Raw genomic sequence first — 21,760 nt, forward strand, 5'->3', positions numbered from 1 at the left:
TTGAGCGCTTACTATGTGCAGAGCGCTGTACTAAGCGCTTGGGAAGTACAAGTCGGCAACATAGAGAGATGGGCCCTGCCCAACAGAGGGCTCACAGTCTAAAAGGGGGAGACAGACAACAAAACCAAACATACTAACAAAATAAAATAAATAGAATAGATAGGTACAAATTGTATTTAATCGATACGATTTTATTCAGTCGTATTTATTGAGCGCTTACTGTGTGCAGAGCACTGTGCTAAGCGCTGGGGAAGCTGTGTGAGAAGCAGTGTAGCTCGGTGGAAATCAGTCAGTCGTTCAGTCGTATTTATTGAGCGCTCACTCTGTGCGGAGCACTGTACTGAGCGCTTGGGAAGTCCAAGTCGGCCACATCGAGAGACGGTCCCTACCCAACAGCGGGCTCACAGTCTACAGGTGGGGGGGAGACGGACAACAAAACATGGAGACAGGAGTCAAAACCGTCAGAATAAACAGAATTAGAGCTATATCGTCATCATCAATCGTATTTATTGAGCGCGTACTATGTGCAGAGCGCTGTACTAAGCGCTTGGGAAGTACAAATTGGCAACATATAGAGACAGGCCCTACCCAACAGTGGGCTCACAGTCTAAAAGGGGGAGACAGAGAGGGGGAGACAGCTATATGCACATCATTAATAAAATAGAGTGGTAAATATTTCCAAGTAAACACCACACCACCCCTCTCCCCCCTCGGGAATCACAATCGCAGCCATTTATTTAGCTTGCTTGTACAGATTTATTTCATTCCGTTAATACGTTTTGTTTTGTTGTCTGTCTCCCCCTTCAAGACTGTGAGCCCGCTGTTGGGTAGGGGTCGTCTCTAGGTGTTGCCAACTTGGACTTCCCAAGCGCTTAGTACTGTGCTCTGCACACAGTAAGCGATCAATAAATACGATTGAATGAATCAGGTTGTCCCACAGGGAGCTCACAGTCTTCATCCCCATTTTTCAGATGAGGGAACTGAGGCCTGGGGAAGTGAAGCGACTTGCCCCAAATCACACAGCTGGCAAGTGGTGGAGCTGGGATTAATAATGATAATAATGGTGGCATTTATTAAGCACTTACTATGTGCCAAGCACTGTTCTAAGTGCTGGGGAGTCGACAAGGTGATCAGGTTGTCCCACGGGGGGGGGGGGCTCTCAGTCTTCATCCCCATTTTACAGCTGAGGGAACTGAGGCACAAAGAAGCGAAGTGACTTGCCCAAAGTCACACGGCTGACCAGTGGCAGGGCTGGGATTCGAACCCATGACCTCTGACTCCAAAGCCCGGACTCTTTCCATTGAGCCACGCTGCCTCTCCTCCCAGACTGAGCCCCCTCCTTCCTTTCCCCCTTCTCATCCCCCCGCCTTACCTCCTTCCCCTCCCCACAGCACCTGTATATATGTCTGTACGTATTTATTACTCTATTTATTTATTTTACTTGTACATATTTATTTATTTTACTTGGTTTATATGTCTTGTTTTGTTCTCTGTTACTGCTCTATTCATTTTATTTTCTTAATATGTTTTGTTTTGTTGTCTGTCTCCCCCTTCTAGACTGTGAGCCCGCTGTTGGGTAGGGACCGTGTCTGTACGTTGCCAACTTGTACTTCCCAAGCGCTTAGTCCAGTGCTCTGCACACAGTAACCGCTTGATAAATACGATTGAATGAATGAGTGAATGAATAATCATCATCCTAAAGAAGAATGATAACGATGACGGTATTTGTTAAGCGCTCACTCTGTGTTAGGCACTATTCTCATCATCATCATAAATAATAATAATAACGATGATGGTGTTAAGCGCTTGCCCTGTGCCTTGCACTCTTTACATAATCATCATCATAATAATGATGATGACAGTATTTTTTAAGCGCTCACTCTGTGCTATGCACTGTTCTCATAATCATCATCATAAGTAATAGTAATAATGATGACGGTATTAAGTGCTCACTCTGTGCCTGGCACTCTTCACATAATAATAGTAATAATAATGACGGTACTTGTTAAGCGCTTACTCTGTGCCAGGCACTCTTCTCATAATCATCATCATTAATAATAATAATAATAATAATAATGTCGGCATTATGAAGCGCTCACTCTGTGCAAGGCACTCTTCTCATAATCATCATCATAAAAAATAATAATGATGACGGTATTAAGCGCTTACTCTGTGCTGTGCACTCTTCTCAATCATCATCATCATAGTAATAATAATGACGCTATTTATTAAGCGCTTACTCTGTGCCAGGCACTCTTCTCATCATCATCATAATAATGATAATGATGACGGTTTTTGTTAAGCGCTTACTCTGTGCCAGGCACTCTTCTCATAATCATCATCATAAATAATAATAATAATAATAATAATAATGACGGCATTTGTTAAGCGCTTACTCTGCCTGGCACTCCTCTCATAATCATCATCACAAATAATAATAATAATGATGATGACGGCATTTCTTACGCACTTATTCTGTGCCTGGCACTCCTCTCGTAATCGTCATCATAAATAATAATAATAACGATGACTGTATTTGTTAAGCGCTCACTCTATTCTAGGCACTCTTCTCATAATCATCATCATAAATAATAATAATAACAATGATGGTATTAAGCGCTTACTCTGTGCCTGGCACTCCTTCACATAACCATAATCATAATAATAATGATGATGGTATTTGTTAAGCGTTTACTCTGTGCCAGGCACTCTTCTCATAATCATCATCATTAATAGTAATAATAACAATAATGACGATGTTATCAAGCGCTCATTCTGTGCAAGGCACTCTTCTCATAATAATAATAATGATGATAGTATTTTTTAAGCGCTCACTCTGTGTTAGGCACTCTTCTCATAATCATCATCATAAGTAATAATATTAACGATGATGGTTTTAAGCGCTTACTCTGTGCCTGGCACTGTTCACATAATAATAGTAATAATAATAATAATAATGATGGTATTTGTTAAGCGCTTACTCTGTGCCAGGCACTCTTCTCATAATCATCATCATTAATAATAATAATAATAATAATGGCGACATTATGAAGCGCTCACTCTGTGTAAGGCACTATTCTCATAATCATCATCATAAAAAATAATAATAATGATGACGGTATTAAGCGCTTACTCTGCCGTGCACTCTTCTCAATCATCATCATCATAATAATAATGATAACGCTATTTATTAAGCGCTTACTCTGTGCTAGGCACTCTTCTCATCATCATCATAATAATGATAATGATGGTTTTTGTTAAGCGCTCACTGTGCCAGACACTCTTCTCATAATAATAATAATAATAATAATAATAATACGGCATTTGTTAAGTGCTTACTCTGCCTGGTACTCCTCTCATAATCATCATCACAAATAATAATGATAATGATGATGGCATTTCTTATGCACTTATTCTGTGCCTGGCACTCCTCTCATAATCGTCATCATAAATAATAATAATAACGATGACTGTATTTGTTAAGCGCTCACTCTGTTCTAGGCACTCTTCTCATCATCGTCATCATAAATAATAATAATAACAATGATGGTATTAAGCGCTTACTCTGTGCCTGGCACTCTTCACATAACCATAATCATAGTAATAATGATGATGGTATTTGTTAAGCGTTTACTCTGTGCCAGGCACTCTTCTCATAATCATCATCATTAATAGTAATAGTAACAATAATGACGATGTTACCAAGCGCTCATTCTGTGCAAGGCACTCTTCTCATAATAATAATAATGATGATGGTATTTGTTGAGCGCTTACTCTGTGCCAGGCACTCTTCTCATAATAATCATCATTAATAATAGTAATAATGATGACAGCATTTGTTAAGCGCTCACTCTCGTGCCAGGCACTCTTCTCATCATCATTATGATTATTATAATATATAATATAATAAAAAATATAATAAATATATTATATTATGTACAAACAAATATAATAGCAAATGCCTGGCATTTGTTAAGCGCTTACTCTGTGCCTGTCACTCTTCTCATCATTCATTCATTCATTCAGTCGTATTTGTTGAGCGCTTACTGTGTGTAGAGCACTGTACTAAGCGCTTGGGAAGGACAAGTCGGCAACATATAGAGACGGTCCCTACCCAACAACTGGCTCACAGTCTAGAAGGTGGGGGACAGACAACAAAACAAAACATTTAGACAGGTGTCATTGGTTCAGGCCAGGTTACAGCTCTAGGGTGAACAATCGGTCAATCAGGTGTATTTACTGCGAGCTTACATCATCATCATCATTCATAATAATAATAATCATGATGGTATTTGTTAAGTGCTCACTCTGTGCTAGGCACTCTTCTCATAATCATCATAAATAATAATAATAATAATAGTGATGACGGCATTTGTTAAGCGCTTACTCTGTGCCTGGCACTCTTCTCATAATCACCATAATTAATAATAATAGTGACGACAATATTAAGCGCTTACTCTGTGCAAGGCACTCTTCTCATAATCATCATAATTAATACTAATAATAATGATGACGGTATTTGTTAAGCGCTCAGTCTCTGCCAGGCACTCTTCTCATAATCATCATAATAAATAATAATAATAAGGGTGACGGCATTTGTTAAGCGCTTACTCTGTGCCAGGCACTCTTCTAATAATAATAATAATAGCAATAATGACATCATTTGTTAAGCGCTTACTATGTGCCAGGCATTCTTCTAATATCAATAATAATAATAATATTAAAGTGCTTACTACATGCCAGGCACTATTCTAATAATAATAATAATAGTAATAATAATAACGACGGTATTTGTTAAGTGCTCACTATGTGCCAGACACTGTTCTAATAATAATAATAATGACTGTATTTAAGTGCTCACTGTGTGCCGGACACTGTTCTAATAATAATAATAATGACAGTATTTAAGTGCTCACTATGTTCCAGACACCCTTCTAATAATAATAATAATAATAATAATAATAATGACGGTATTTATTAAGCGATTACTATGTGCCAGACACTCTTCTGATAATAATAATAACAACAATGATATTTGTTAAGCACTTACTATGTGCCAGACACTCTTCTAATAATAATAATGACAGGTATTTGTTAAGCACTTACTATGTGCCAGGCACTCTTCTAATAATAATAATAATAATAATAATAATAATAATAATAATGATGGTATTTGTTATGTGCTTACTCTGTTCCAGGCACTCTTCTAATAATAATAATAATAATAATGATAATAATAATGACGATATTTGTTATGTGCTTACTCTGTGCCAGACACTCTTCTAGTAATAATAATAATAACAATGATATTAAGCACTTACTATGTGCCAGACGCTCTTCTAATAATAATAATGACAGGTATTTGTTAAGCGCTTACTCTGTGCCAGGCACTCTTCTAATAATAATAATAATAATGATAATAATAATAATGATGATATTTGTTATGTGCTTACTCTGTGCCAGGCACTCTTCCAATAATAATAATAATAATAATAATAATAATAATAATGACAGTATTTGTTAAGCAGTATTATGTGCCAAGCATTCTTCTAATGACAATAATAATGATGGTATTTGTTGAGCACTTACTCTGTGCCAGGCACTCTTCCAACAATAATAATAATGACGGTATTTGTTAAGTGCTTACTCTGTGCCAGACACTCTTCTAGTAATAATAATAATAACAATCATATTTGTTAAGCACTTACTATGTGCCAGTACTATGTGCTCTTCTAATAATAATAATGACAGGTATTTGTTAAGTGCTTACTATGTGCCAGGCACTCTTCTAATAATAATCATAATAATGATAATAATAATAATAATGATGATATTTGTTATGTGCTTACTCTGTGCCAGGCACTCTTCTAATAATAATAATAATAATAATAATAATAATAATAATGACAGTATTTGTTAAGCAGTATTATGTGCCAAGCATTCTTCTAATGACAGTAATAATGACAGTATTTGTTGAGCACTTACTCTGTGCCAGGCACTCTTCCAACAATAATAATAATGACGGTATTTGTTAAGTGCTTACTCTGTGCCAGGCACTCTTCTAACAACAATAATAATGGTATTTGTTAAGTGCTGACTCTGTGCCAGGCACTCTTAATAATAATAGTAATAATAGTAGTAGTAATAATGACGGTATTTGTTAAGTGCTTACTGTGTGTCAAGCACTGTTCTAAGCGCTAGGGTAGATACAAGGTAATCGCGTTGTCCCACGTGGGGCTCATGGTCTTCATCCCCGTTTTACAGATGAGGAAACTGAGGCCCAGAGAAGTGAAGTGATTCGCCCAAAGTCACCCACCAGACAAGTGGCGGAGGCGGGATTCGAACCCATGACCTCCGACTCCCGGGCCTGGGGTCTCTCTGTGTTGCCAACTTGTACTTCCCAAGCGCTTAGTCCAGTGCTGTGCACACAGTAAGCGCTCCATAAATACGATTGAATAAATGAATGAATGAAGCCACCCTACTTTCCAAGCTCTTAGTACAGTGCTCTGATTGTGCCCAACCTGACTTGCGTGGTGTGTAGTACAGTGCTCTGCCCACAGTAAGCGCTCAGTAAATACGATTGAATGAACGAGTGAGCCCTTGTGGGCTCAAAGTGATGCCTGTCATTAGAAGCAGCCTCTTTTTTAATGGTATTTATGGATCATTTTAATAATTGTGCCGGGCGTTCATAATGATGATGGTATTTGTTAAGCGCTTACTATGTGGCAGGCACCGTACTGAGCGCTGGGGTGGATACGAGCGAATCGGGTTGAACCCGGGCCCTGTCCCACGTGGGGCTCCCGGTCTCTATCCCCCTTTCACCGATAAGGGAACTGAGGCACAGAGAAGCGAAGTAAGTTGCCCAAGGTTGCACAGCAGACGAGTGGCGGAGCCGGCATTTGAACCCGTGACCTTCTGACGCCCAGGCCTGTGCTCTGTTCGCCACACCAGGCGCTTACCGGGTGCCAGGCACTGTATTAAGCGCCAAGCAAGTCAGGTTGGACACAGTCCCTGTCGCACGTGGGGCTCCCAATCTCAATCCCCATTTTGCAGATGAGGTCACTGAGGCCCGGAGAAGTAAAGCGACTTGCCCAAAGTCACACGGCGGGCAAGTGGTGGCGGAGCTGGGATTAGAACCCATGACCTTCCGACTCCCAAGCCCCTGCTCTGTCAGTTAGACTGTGAGCCCACTGTTGGGTAGGGACTGTCTCTATATGTTGCCAACTTGTACTTCCCGAGCGCTTAGTACAGTGCTCTGCACGCAGTAAGCGCTCAATAAATACGATTGATTGATTGATTGATTATGCCACAGTTGAGCGCTATGTGCCAGGCACCAGGCTAAGCGCTGGGGTAGGTGCCAGCCAGTCGAGTTGGCTACAGTCCCTGGCCCACAGTCTTTACCCCCATTTTACAGATGAGGTAATCGAGGCACCGAGAATAATATAATAATAATGGCATTTGTTAAGCGCTTACTATGTGCAAAGCACTGTTCCAAGAAGTGGATGGACTTGCCCAAGGTCACGCGGCAGACGAGTGGCCGAGGCGGGATTAGAATCCAGGCCCTTTAGGGTCTAAGGCTGACCCTAACGACTAGTTGAGAAACTACAGAATTACTTTTCGTTTGTTTTAAAGGAATGCCCGGAGTTAAAAATCCATATCTTTAATCATCAGCTGTGGGTATTCATGTGGGACGGTTTCAAGGTTTAGTAGTATTAAAGCCAATTTTCATTATTTTACCCCCTCCTCCCCGCTACCCTGAGGACTTGCTGATCCACAGAGCTCTGCTGCAGTCAAAAAATATAATAACATTAGGTTATTTTTGAATGTTTTTAAATGATAAGTTTTACTAAGATACCAGGCTTTCTTGACTACGTTTCATTTGTATAGTACCCGGGGACTTCACAGGCAGCGTCTATGAAACCATGTTGCCTTTCCGAAGAAAGTTAGTAGGCAGTATTCATTCCTTCATTCAGTCGTATTTATTGAGCGCTTACTGTGTGCAGAGCACTGTACTAAGCGCTTGGGAAGTCCAAGTTGGCAACATATAGAGACGGTCCCTACCCAACAGCGGGCTCACAGTCTAGCCCGCTTTGTAATTCATTCAATCAATCGTATTTATTGAGCGTTTACTGTCTGCAGAGCACTGTACTAAGCGTTTGGGAAGTCCAAGTTGGCAACATATAGAGACGGTCCCTACCCAGCAGCGGGCTCACAGTCTAGCCTGCTTTGTAATTGATTCATTCAATCGTATTTATCGAGCGTTTACTGTTTGCAGAGCTCTGTACTAAGCGTTTGGAAAGTACAAGTTGGCAACATAGAGACGGTCCCTACCCAACAGCGGGCTCGCAGTGTAGAAGGGGGAGACAGACAACAAAACATATTAACAAAATAAAATAAATAGAAGAAATAAGTCCAAGTTGGCAACATATAGAGACGGTCCCTACCCAACAGCGGGCCCACAGTCTAGCCCGCTTTGTAATTGATTCATTCAGTCATATTTATTGAGCGTTTACTGTGTGCAGAGCACTGTACTAAGCGTTTGGGAAGTACAGGTTGGCAACATAGAGACGGTCCCTACCCAACAGCGGGCTCACAGTCTAGAAGGGGGAGACAGACAACAAAACAAAACATCTTAAAATAAAATAAATAGAATAAATAAGTCCAAGTTGGCAACATATAGAGATGGTCCCTACCCAACAGCAGGCTCACAGTCTAGCCAGCTTTGTAATGCATTCATTCAATCGTATTTATTGAGCATTTACTGTGTGCAGAGCACTGTACTAAGCGTTTGGGAAGTCCAAGTTGGCAACATATAGAGACGGTCCCTACCCAGCAGCGGGCTCACAGTCTAAAAGGGGGAGACAGACAACAAAACAAAACATATTAACAAAATAAAATAAATTGAATAAATAAGTCCAAGTTGGCAACATACACAGACGGTCCCTACCCAACAGCGGGCTCACAGTCTAGCCTGCTTTGTAATTCATTCATTCAGTCATATTTATTGAGCATTTACTGTGTGCAGAGCACTGTACTAAGCATTTGGGAAGTCCAAGTTGGCAACATATAGAGACGGTCCCTACCCAACAGCGGGCTCGCAGTTAAGAAGGGGGAGACAGACAACAAAACAAAACATATTAACAAAATAAAATAAATAGAATAATTAAGTCCAGGTTGGCAACATATAGAGACGGTCCCTACCCAACAGCGGGCTCGCAGTGTAGAAGGGGGAGACAGACAACAAAACAAAGCATATTAACAAAATAAAATAAATAGAATAAATAAGCCCAAGTTGGCAACATCTAGAGACGGTCCCCACCCAACAGCGGGCTCGCAGTCTAGAAGGGGGAGACAGACAACGAAACAAAACATATTAAAATAAAATAAATAAGTCCAAGATGGCAACATATAGAGACGGTCCCTACCCAACAAAGGGGTCGCAGTCTAGAAGTTTATCATTCTGTGGTACTCAAGCGCTTCGTCCAGTGCTCGGCACACAGTAAGCGCTCAGTAAACACGATTGACTGACTGATTAGAGCGGGTCTTAGTTCCCCATGTTTCCCCCGGGGGGTCCGGATGCAAGGACCCCCCCACCCCCCCACCCCCCGAAGCAGCAGCGTGGCTCAGTGGAAATAGTCCGGGCTTTGGAGTCAGAGGTCATGGGTTCAAATCCCAGCTCTGCCAATTGTCAGCTGTGACTTCGTAATGTCTTTGTAATGTTTGTCCCTTTGTCTGCTGTTGCATTTCAGACCACTCTGTGTGGTTTTTGGCCTGCCAAAGAGTGCGTGGCTCGTGGGATTCCGTTGAGATAAGTCTCTCTGCGGCAAATGACGGGAAAGGTTGTATAAACGGGCTGCAAAAGTGATGAATCAGCCCTTTGACTATTTTCAGGAGACTTAGTTCAACAAAGTCTATTTTTTTGGACTCTTGCATGATTTAGAAAAAATGTTTGCAAACAGTGCAACCACACAGGTTTGACCTTTTAATGATGATGGTAACAGTAACACCACTAATGACAGTAATAACGGTGGCATTTGTGAAGTATTTGCCCAGGGTCTGAAGTATTTGCCGAGGGCCAAGCATCATAACAAGCACTGGGGTAATAATAATAATAATAATGATGATAGCATTTATTAAGCGCTTACTATGTGCAAAGCGCTGTTCTAAGCGCTGGGGAGGTTACAAGGTGATCAGGTTGTCCCACGGGGGCCCTCACAGTCTTCATCCCCATTTTCCAGATGAGGTCACTGAGGTGCAGAGAAGTGAAGTGACTTTCCCAAAGTCACACAGCTGACAAGTGGGGGAGCTGGGATTTGAACCCATGACCTCCGACTCCAAAGCCCGGGCTCTTTCCACTGAGCCACGCTGCTTCTCCGATGGGGTAGATATACTGGGTTAGATATAACGCATTCCGTTCGCAAAACCCATCCCACATGAGGGTCACAATCTAAGGGAGATTTTAAAATGAAGCGTCAGTATGCCGTATGCCTGAAATAATAATAATAATAATAATTCTGGTATCTGTTAAGCACTTACTGTGTGCCAGGCACTGTACTAAGCACTGGGGTGGAGAAAAGCAAGTAATGTTGGACATCAATCAATCAATCAATCATATTTATTGAGCACTCACTGTGTGCAGAGCACTGTACTAAGCGCTTGGGAAGTACAAGTTGGCAACATATAGAGACAGTCCCTACCCAACAGTGGGCACATGGGGCTCACAGTCTAGGGTAAGTGAATGATCTCACTTTAATCGATCACATTTATTAAGCGCTTACTGTGGGCAGAGCACTGTGCTAAGCGTTTGGGAGAGTACAATCTAACAGCGTTGGTAGATGCGTTCTCTGCCCACAGTGAGCTTACAGTCTGGTGGGGACCGGTGGGTCATTTCATCAAGAGCTTTTCAGTAAGTACTTGCAGTTGTGTTTTTGGAGCACACTGTTAAATTTGAAATACATATAAGTAAGCAAGAGCAAAAGTATTATTTTCTTATAGCAATCCCTGTTATAATGTTCTTTGTACAAGTGACTCACTTCTTTGGGAAGCTTACTGGGGCTTAAGCGCTTCTCTTTCCCTCCCTTTGAAGTACTTTGACTTGACTTGACTCATCCCCCTCTCCATCCCCCTCATCTTACCTCCTTCCCTTCCCCAAAGCACCTGTATATATGTTTGTACATATTTATTACTCTATTTATTTATTTTACTTGTCCATATCTATTCTATTTATTTTATTTTGTTAGTATGTTTGGTTTTGTTCTCTGTCTCCCCCTTTTAGACTGTGAGCCCACTGTTGGGTAGGGACTGTCTCTATATGTCGCCAACTTGTACTTCCCAAGTGCTTAGTACAGTGCTCTGCACACAGTAAGCGCTCAATAAATACGATTGATTGAATAGAGCGATTATATCCCATCTTGGTTTAAAATAGTGGCAAATCTGCTGGCACAGGCATCTCTAACAGGTCAGCGGGAAGTGTCTTTTAGCTAAATGTGTAAAGTCATACTTTGAAAGTTTGCCCAAGTAATCTAATCCAAAATCTTTTATGATTGGGGTAGATTTACAGTGCTATTTGATCACGAAACTATTGGGTTTTTTCACTAAGCACCAGAGTTCTAACCAGAATCTGTCAGTGCTTGCAAAACTGGAAAATCTCAAGAGTTCAGTGATTATAAAAATTAATTTTTATGTAGTTTTTAGAGAGAAAGAAAAGCCTTTCATATAACATGCATTCGGAACATCCCTTAGATTAAAAACAGCTTCTCTTTATTGTGTGATTTGTATAGTCGTTTATTTATCCTGACTTATGACCGACCCTATTTGAATGCCTTATTTGTTTGTAAGAGCCTGTCTTTTGTGAGTATACTGCTTTTTGTGGAATTACACTTAATTAAAACACACTGGAGAGATCAAATGACGTCTTCTGAAGGGAAAAATCTAAGAAGATCTGAATTGGTCTTAAACTCGCACAGGTTTCTTAAACCACTTTTGACCCCTGATTTTACTCATATGTCTTATTTGCTTATTTAAAATTGTAACCTTCAGAACTTCGAAGCGAATATCTAATTCATTCAGTCATACTTACTGAGCGCTTACTGTGTGCAGAGCACTGTACTAAGCGCTTGGGAAGTACAAGTTGGCCACATATAGAGACGGTCCCTACCCAACATGGGGCTCACAGTCTAGAAGGGGGAGACAGACAACAAAACATGTGGACAGGTGTCAAGTCACCAGAATAAATAAAAATAAAGCTAGATGCGCATCATTAACAAAATAAATAGAATAGTAAATATGTACAAGTAAAATAGAGTAATAAATCTGTACAAACATATATACAGGTGCTATGGGGAGGGGAAGGAGGTAGGGCAGAGGGGATGAGGAGGAGGAGAGGAAAAAGGGGGCTCAGTCTAGGAAGGCTGGGAATATGAATTCTCTCATAAAGTCTGTTTTCCAATAAAGAACTTCATGTAGCCCTATAAATTAAAGTCAAGCTCTTGTGTTTTTTATTACCATTCTAACAACTAATTTGCTATATCAGTTCATTTTAAACAAGTTGAGATTTCTGTAGCATTGAGGGTCTGGACTTGGGATATCTCAGCATCGCACCCATCCATTCTCAATCGACCAGTCAATCTGATATTTACTGCGCACTTACTGTGTGGAGAGCACTGTACTAAGCACTTGGGAGAGGGAAGCAGTGTGGCCTAATGGATAAAGCACAGTCCTAGAGGGCCTAGGTTCTAATTCTGGCTGTGCCAGTTGTCTGCTGTGTTTCCTTGGGCAAGTAGGTCACTTAAAGTCTCTGTTTCCTCATCTGTATAATGGGAATTCAATCCCTGTTCTTCCTCCTACTTAGACTGTGAGCTCCATGTGGGACGGGGATTGCGTCCAGCCTGATTATCCTCACCCCGAAACACAAGTCCTACAGTGCTTGGCACATAGTAAGCGCTGAACAAATACCAGCATTATTTTAATGATATAATCAAATTATATATATGTATATATTATATCATGTTATAATACTTATAACGCCAGTAATGGCAATAATAATGGTGGCATTTGTGAAGTATTTGACACCTGGGGTAACACGTTGAGTGCAGGCCTTTCGTTGTTGTTGGTCTGGCGCTGAGGGCTCCAAGGAGTGGGGTGATACCCTAAGGGGACAACAGGGTCAGGGAAAGGGGAAAAGGGTAAGGAGTAGTTCCTCATCTGCCTCCACCCCTTCTTTCCTGCTGCTTCAGCCTGGAGGTCTCCCCCAAGGTTGTGGCAGTAGCACTGGAGTCAATCAGTCGTATTTATTAAGCACTTAACTGTGGGCAGAGCACTGTACTAAGCGCTTGGGAGAGTACACAAGTAACAAGATTACAAATACATTCCCTGCCCAACGACGACTTCACAGTTTAAAAACTGTTAGTCCTGCCTAAAGTAGCACTCCAGGTCGTTAAACTTAACCCACTCACTACACCCCCAACCATTCTTGGACTGGCACGTACTATAAAAATATTGCCACCAGTTTCCTTTCTGGGCTTCTTTTTGAAGGAGCCCGAACAATTTAGGGAGAGGAATTTTGCTTCGAGGAGCAGAATCTAAAGTTTGTGGTCTAGGACACGTGTCTTAGTAGGAATGATTTTGATGGGGATTTAGTGGAAGAGGGAAAACTTGTTTGTCAGATTAGCTGTTATGTATCTGCAGGTACGTGGGACACCTGTTCAAACAACTTTTATTCAAGGGCCATAGTGTTCTTTGTAGACAATCGTTCTATTAATTTGGGAGGCAAAGAAATAGCATTTAAGATGATCACATGAAGTTAAAAGAGTCTTGTTCTGTTTCGCTATTACTACCTCACATTTACGGTGGATTTTTATTTACGTGGCATTTTTGATGTTTTACTTGTTCGTTATTACGTTTTAAAGTCAAGAAATAAACTGGGTTATGTGAAAACGGTCACTTTAATAGTAATAAGAGACTCGCAGCAAATTTAGTTCACCGGGTTGCAGCCTAACCTAGCTAACGCTCTAATTGAAAAAGACAAAGTACTTTTTGCCCTATTTTAAAATTTCTTTATTATGGAGTTATCACTGCATTTGACTATTTGATATGATTCGGGGTATTGATTGGTTTGAAATGACAACATTTTCTGTCTTGTGTGAATCAGAAATGGGAAATACTGTAGGATTAGGGGTCCAGCCCGAGGAATTCTCCTTGACCTCAAAATATCAGGACAGAGTGGGACCAAGATTCTCCGGTGGGTGTTACCTTGTGGAATCAGATTAGAATGGTAAACTGGAAGGGAAAAGAAATCAGCCTGGATCCCTCCAGAACGATGCATGTTCATTCCTCCAAATGTCCATCTTTGACATTAAGAAAAATCGTATTAACTATGGTAATACTGCCTTTCCCTCTGCACCTCCAACAGATCATTTTCTCTTCACCAACTTTTCCAATAGTCTTAGCGCTGGGGTAGACACAAGATATCCAAGTCAAACACAGTCCCTGTCCCACATGGGGCTCCCAACTGTAAGTAGGAGGGAGTACAAGGCCAACCTTAAGTGGAGAGAGTACAAGTATTCAATTCCCATTTTACAGGTGAGGAAACTGAGGCACAGAGAAGTCAAGTGACTTGGCCAAGGTCCCACAGCCGGTAAGAGGCAAAGCTGGGATTAGAAACCAGCTGTTCTCGCTCCCAGGCCCGTATTCTTTCTGCTAGGCCACTGCTTCTGTGAGCTTGTTGTGGGCTTCTTTATTGCTGTATTGTGCTTTCCCAAGCGCTTAGTACAGTGCTCTGCACCCAGTAAGCGCTCAGTAAATACGATCGAATGAATGACTGAATGATTCTTAACCACAAGTCCTTCGGGGCAGGATCCAGAGCCCTGGCTGGACCTGGCATGTGGTTTGGCCGGATTGAACGGGTCTAGCCGAGTCCCAGATTCTTCCTTACAATCCTCTGAGAATGTCGGCCTGGGATCCGCAGCATTATATAGGCAGGTGTAGTGACCAGGGGTTCAGTACGGTGAGCCGGGTGACAGTGGCTAATTGCACTCTTTTGGACTACAGATCCCAGCAGCACAAAGCTACAACAGTGCACATGTAACAACGCTGCAAATGCGTAACCTTCCCCTTGGCTGTGGAAGTCAGGTCAGGTGTAGGACTCTAGGAAGGAAAACTTTTGGGCCAGAACCCGTATTTACTCTACTCTACTCTCTCAGGGCCTTCCAGGAAGAGGGTTTCATTTAAGGCGTTGCTGTGTATTTTAATGTTACACCTTTGGCCCAAACCACCTCAAAAGAAAGTGGTTGGACGGCCCACTTTCGTGAGATTGTTTTGGTTTGTTTTCTTTTAATACTTTTACACAGTGTTGTCTTTTTGTTTCGTAAATTTCATCACCTTTTCTAACTGTTCTTAAATTTTGATCTATTATTTCTAAGCAGCAACCCTTTTCACTCGCAGATTTTAAGAATGTATTTATGTTGCAGAGTACATCAAAAGTCAGTCCTTTAACTTGACCCCAGTGCTTATTTGGTAGGCAAGTAAGAGTAAGAGTAGGCACCGGGTGATTTCAATGTTACGTAACGGGTAGGTTAAAGTCAAATTAACCATGTCGACTTTAAGACGAGCGTACTGTGTCCTCACGATGACTAAAATGAGCTTTGGTTCTCTCGGTAGTGCCTCAATGAAATCCTGGAGTCAGTTGATGCACCCCTAGAAGTCACGGAGGGATTTATTCAATCAATTTCTCTCTCCGTTCCTTGGGGCTCCTTGCTACAGGATAACTGCGCCCTGGAAGTGAAAGGATTGGAGATGGTCTTCAGGCCTAGACCTCGAGTAGGTGGGTGTGACTTGCCAGGAATGGCGGTAATATTATTATTTTTCTTCGGTGCGTCTGCTTTTTCTGTATTGGAATCTCAATCTTGGAAAACATCGCGACCCTCCTAAGTTCCTCTCCCTTCCGCGTCACCCTTGCACTTGGATCTGCATCCTTCTTCAACCCACCCTCGGCCCCACAACCTTTACGTACCTACCCGTCATTTATTTTAATGTCTGTCTCCCCTGTAGGTAGTAAGCTGATTGTGGGCAGGGGAAATAAAATAATAATAATGACGGTATTTGTTAAGCGCCTATGTGCTAGGCACTGTACTAAGCGCTGGGGTGATTACAAGCAAGTCGGGTTGGATGTAGTCCCTGTCCCACGGGAGGCTCACAGTCTCAGTCCCCATTTTACAGATGAGGTAACTGAGGCTAAGAGGAGTTAAGTGACTTGCCCGAGGTCACGCAGCAGCCAAGTGGCAGAGCCGGAATTAGTCCTTTTGACATTGGGGCCCGCACTTTGTCCACTGTTCCATGCTGCTCTTCGTATCTACCAACTCAAGTTTTTGTATTCTCCCAAGTGCCAAGTACAGTGCTGAGCACACAGTAAGTGCTCAATAAATTTCATTGAATGTGCTCTTACTGGGGCCGGGCCCTTTCCCCTTCTTTTTAATCTTTGCATATTTTCCCATAATTGCCCTGCTGTTACTACAGGGCTGATGAGGGTACCTCCTCAGACCTTCAGAAAGTCCTAGGGATCACATTTTTTGTACCAATCATATTATTCATTCAGTCGTATTTATTGAGTGCTTACTGTGTGCAGAGCACTGTAATAAGCGCTTGGGAAAATACAGCATGACGGAGTTGGTAGACACGTTCCCTGCCCACAACGAGCTTAGTGTGAATTTAAGAGAGCTGCGTAACGGATGAAGCAAGGAAAGCAAAACTTTTCCTTTAAAATACTAACTCCCGTGGGATGGGACTCAACAAATGTTGACGTAGTTCACCAAGCAAAAATTCCACTTTCACTTGCTTTCCACTTTTGCGGGTTTGAGGGGTCTGTGGCCTATTTGTTCCTTCCCCCTGCCGTTCTCACACTTCGGACTATTGGTTTGCTGAGCGCTCTGTTAGACTCCTTAGGGATCGCTCTCTTTCAGTGGCACAGGTTGCCTGTATTTTGGAAGCTGTAATTACCCCGGGCATGATGTTCCCACCCCGCTGGAGAGGGAGATTCACAAAACCAACGGTCACCCTGGCCTGTCCCGTTATGTTGGCCCCTAAAATAGGCGGACAATTGGGGTAAAGGCGCGAGAGCCCATTTTGGAAGGGCAGAGACCTAAACATCCAAGCCCATGTGATGCCCCTCCGTTGGACTAGAGTTTAGGACCTTTCATTCCCAGATGAAGGCTCTTTCCTCCACATGGGCTCCATAATTGCATTTATTGATCGGCTAATACCGTTGGAGCGTTGTTCTCGGGAATGTACGATAGAAGTCAAAGACGCGCCCTGTATGAGGAGATTAGGCAGGTATTTTGATATTTTGAGGGTTTCTCTGACTCAGGTTATTGATTCCAAATTTGAATTTGAAATTTCAAGCATCTCTCCTTTTCCATGGTATTTAAGCGCTTACTGTGTCCCCCTCTAGACTGTAAATTCATTATGGACTGGGAATGTTTCTGCTAACTCTGTTGTATTGTACTCTCCCCTCTGCCAAGTGCTTAAAACAGTGCTCTGCAGATAGTAAGCGCCGAGTAAAGTCCATTGATCTGTTGATCTATTGTCGGAGTAGATGCAGTTGGACACAGTCTGTGTCCCACATGGGGCTCCCATTGTTATTCCCCTTTTTACAGTTGTGGTAACTGAGGCACACAGTAGTTAAATGATCTCAGTAAATACCATTGATGGATTGAGTGCCAGGCACTGTACTAAACACCGGGGTAGGTGCAGTTGGATACAGTCCCTGTCCCACATGGTGCTCACATTGTTATTCCCCATTTTACAGATGAGGTAACTGAGGCACACAGTAGTTAAATGAGCTCAATAAATAACATTGATCTATTGAATGCCAAGCACTGTAGTAACACCGGGGTAGGTGGAGTTGGATACAGTCCCTGTCCCACATGGTGCTCACGTTGTTATTCCCCATTTTACAGATGAGGTAACTGAGGCACACAGTAGTTAAATGAGCTCAATAAATAACATTGATCGATTGAATGCCAGGCACTGTACTAAACACCGGGGTAGATGGAGTTAGATACAGTCCCTGTCCCACATGGTGCTCACATTGTTATTCCCCATTTTACAGATGAGGTAACTGAGGCACACTGCAGTTAAATGAGCTCAGTAAATAACATTGATCGATTGAATGCCAGGCACTGTACTAACACTGGGGTAGATGCAGTTGGTTACAGTCCCTGTCCCACGTGGTGCTCACGTTGTTATTCCCCATTTTACAGATGAGGTAACTGAGGCACACAGTAGTTAAATGAGCTCAATAAATAACATTGATCGATTGAATGCCAGGCACTGTACTAAATACCGGGGTAGATGGAGTTGGATACAGTCCCTGTCCCACATGGTGCTCACATTGTTATCCCCCATTTTACAGATGAGGTAACTGAGGCACACTGCAGTTAAATGACTTGCCCAGGGTCACACAGCAGGCAAGTGGAGGAGCCAGGATTTGAATCCAGGTCCTTCCGACACCCAGGCCCGTGCTCTATCCACCAGGCGACACTGCTTCGCTGAAATTTGATTGTTAAGCTCTTGTTTTAAAAGTACCTGAAATTGACTGTAAGCTCCTTTTGGGCAGGGAACGTGTCTATCAACTCTGTTACATTGTACTCTCCCAAACCCTTTAATGCTCTGCACCCAGTAAGTGCTCAATAAATAAGATTGATCAATTGATCATCTCAGAGGCATAGTATTATAATTTACTTGGGCACAATCTAGGAAAATCACCGAGAATGATTTGATGCCAGTGACTCAGAGAGACAAAGTCTACTTACAGTGAAGTAACTTTTGCACCAAAAGCACCTTGCTACATTGCAGAACTTGGAGTCGAGATACAGATCAAGTTAAGGATCAGACACTACAGGTGGTGGGGTGCAGAAGAGGCTTAGGGTTATTCAGGCCGCCATGAAACCAGAAACTTCTACAAGTCGGTCAATCAGTCAGTGGTATTTATTGAGTATTTACTTTGTGCAGACCACTCTACTGAGTGCTTGGGAGAGTAGAATACAACAGAGCTGGTAGACACGTACCCTGCCCACAGTGAGCTTATAATAATGATAATAATTATAATAATGATGGTATTTAAGCGCTTACTATGTGCGAAGCACTCTGTTCTAAGCGCTGGGGAGGTTACAAGGTGATCAGGTTGTTCCACGGGGGGCTCACAGTTTTAATCCTCATTTTTATAGTCCAGAGTGGGGAACAGACATTAATAAAAGTAAATAAATAATGGATATTTACGTAAGTGCTGTGGGGCTGAGGGAGAGCTGAATAAAGGGTCCAAATCCAAGTGCAATGGCGACGCGGAAGGGAGTGGGAGAAGAGAAAATGGGGGTTAGTCAGGGAAGACCTCTTGGAGGAGATGTGCCTTCAATATGGTTTTGAAAGTGGGCTTAGTAACTGTCCATCAGATATGAATGCCAATACAACAACAGATACAGTGCTCTGCGCACAGTAAGCGCTCAATAAATACGATTGAATGAATGAATGAATGAACAGATCATTTCCTGCCCACAACGAGCTTACAGTCTAGAGGGACATGGTTGGTGTCCAACCTCATTAGCCTGTCTCGTTATGGGTGGGGAACGTGTCTGCAAATTCTGTTGTGTTGTGCTCTCCCAAGCGCTTAGTATGGTGCTCTGCGCACACAAGGTAAGCGTTAGTAAGTGCCATTGATTGATCTGCCCCAGCGCTTAGTACAGCGCCTGGCACATGATAAGTGCTAAACCAGTATCTTAAAAAAAAATCGTATGACTCCATTAGCGGCTCTCGATTCTAGACGGTTCAGCATGGTGAACTGAAATTAAAGAGTGGCTCACTGGGATACAAAATATCAAAATACATGCAAATACATACAAATATCAAAGTACATACAAAATATGTTTGTACATATTTATTACTCTATTTTACATATCTATTCTATTTATTTTGTTAGTATGTTTGGTTTTGTTCTCTGTCTCCCCCTTTTAGACTGTGAGCCCACTGTTGGGTAGGGACTGTCTCTGTATGTTGCCAACTTGTACTTCCCAAGCGCTTAGTACAGTGCTCTGCACACAGTAAGCACTCAGTAAATACAATTGATTGATTGATTCATTGATTGGGAGGAGAAGTTTTGTGAGGATGGTGAGACAGGGAGAGAAAAGTGAAAACATGCCAGACACTGTAAAGGACAAACATGTCCGCATACGAGGCAGTCTTTTGTGTGCTCTCAATGTAGTTAGGGCTGGAGTCCCGCATTGGTCTTGTCAGTCAGTCAAGCAGTCGTATTTATTGAGCGCTTATTGTGTGCAGAGCACTGTACTGAACCCTTGGGGGAATACAATATAATGATATAATAGACACATTCCCCATCCGCAAAGACCTTACAGTCTAGAGGGACTGTATGAATTTTCAGTCATACCTTAGATAGATTTAGATAGATTTCACCATCAGTGGCCTTGCTTTAGAAAAGCAGCTATTTAGGGAAATCCACCTCAGCGCTTAGTACAGTGCCTGGTACATAGTAAGTGCTTAACAAATACCACAATTATTATTTAGTTGGAAATGTGCCCGCATGCTCTTGAGGGTGGGGTGGAAGAAAGCAAAAACCTGTACATGTAGAGTTTGTTCTAAAAAAAGGGAAATTACATCTTTTTTTCTAAGTGCTGACATTTCCTGTTGTGTTAATGTGTTTAGTAAATAACTGTTTTTTGGATAAGTACTCTTTAAAAAAGGTATCCACCTAGTTCTGTAATCTGGTTGCGTTCTTGCCAAACCCTGCATTTAGGAGAACTCATTTTGTAGAATTCATCCTATCCAGTACAGCACATTTGACCTCAAACGGTTTCTCCCAACACTGGCATGCAGTGTCCAAACAGGCTACCGTATTCAGAAAGGGGTTCCCTGATTTCTCACAGTGAAAAAATCTGTTATGGCAAAGCTGAGCCCATGGAGATACAACGATTTATTAGCAAGTAATTTAGGTTGTTTTATTTGTCTTCAGCAGCATCGGGTTCTGAGCCTATGTATTGGTCAAGTTTCATGACTAGCAGTATGCAGCTAGCAAAGGAGTGTCTTAGCCACAAACTAACTGACGAACAAGGAGAAAGCTCTCAGCCGTTTGAAGGGCTCGAAAAATTTGCCGAAACCATCGAAACAGGTTTGATGCTCTTCCATTTGATTAGAAATCCTATCTTCAAGTTCAGTTTTGCCTTTGTGAGCCACATCTGAAGTACATCTTTTGTTTTCACGTTAAATCGGTCCTCCTAAACTGTCTCTCATTTTATTTTTTTAATAATTTTAGTGGCTTTTAGGACATTTTATGCTGCCCGGGTCTGAATTGTATTAGTTTTCTTGGGTCTTCTACTTGTATAACGCAAATACGTATCGCATCACCTGCTGGGGGCAAAGCGCTATATTAAGTACCGGGAAAAAATACACAGAAGAGATTTAGATGTAGGCATTGGCCCCTTAGCAGAATGAAGAGGATTGGCAATGGGCGCGTAATAGGGAGAAGCAGTAAAAACTCCAAACCAATGTATAAGACAAGGACGACACCCATTACAAGAGCAGCAGAGCATCGGGGCAGAGTTTCGGGCTGTTCCCGGCTCAGTCCAGGGGCCCCAGAAGTCACAGCCGTAGCTTTTCGGACGTCTGAAAAGCTGAGAAGGCCTTAAGCTGCTGAGGTTTCCTCCCCATCACAAGGCCAGAGCAGAGGCCGGCGAGATTTCTGAGCAGCCTCTTCCCCACA

At 42.1% G+C, this 21,760-nt stretch overlaps 1 protein-coding gene across 7 annotated transcripts in view; it reads left to right on the forward strand.

Moving 5' to 3' along the window:
• The window catches only part of ATG2B (autophagy related 2B), a 92,537-nt gene that overhangs the window by 2,525 nt on the left and 68,252 nt on the right, over nucleotides 1-21,760 (forward strand). For 4 of the 7 annotated variants that reach the window (XM_038748466.1, XM_038748491.1, XM_038748499.1 and 1 more), the window contains exons 2-3: nucleotides 15,658-15,820; nucleotides 21,014-21,169. In XM_038748466.1, the coding sequence (XP_038604394.1) occupies nucleotides 15,658-15,820; nucleotides 21,014-21,169 (319 nt within the window). The remainder of the gene's footprint in view (nucleotides 1-15,657; nucleotides 15,821-21,013; nucleotides 21,170-21,760) is intronic. The other 3 variants (XM_038748474.1, XM_038748507.1, XM_038748516.1) reach the window with 1 other exon arrangement.

The sequence above is a fragment of the Tachyglossus aculeatus genome, chromosome 1 (genome assembly GCF_015852505.1).
Source record: "Tachyglossus aculeatus isolate mTacAcu1 chromosome 1, mTacAcu1.pri, whole genome shotgun sequence".
Lineage (NCBI taxonomy): Eukaryota > Metazoa > Chordata > Mammalia > Monotremata > Tachyglossidae > Tachyglossus > Tachyglossus aculeatus.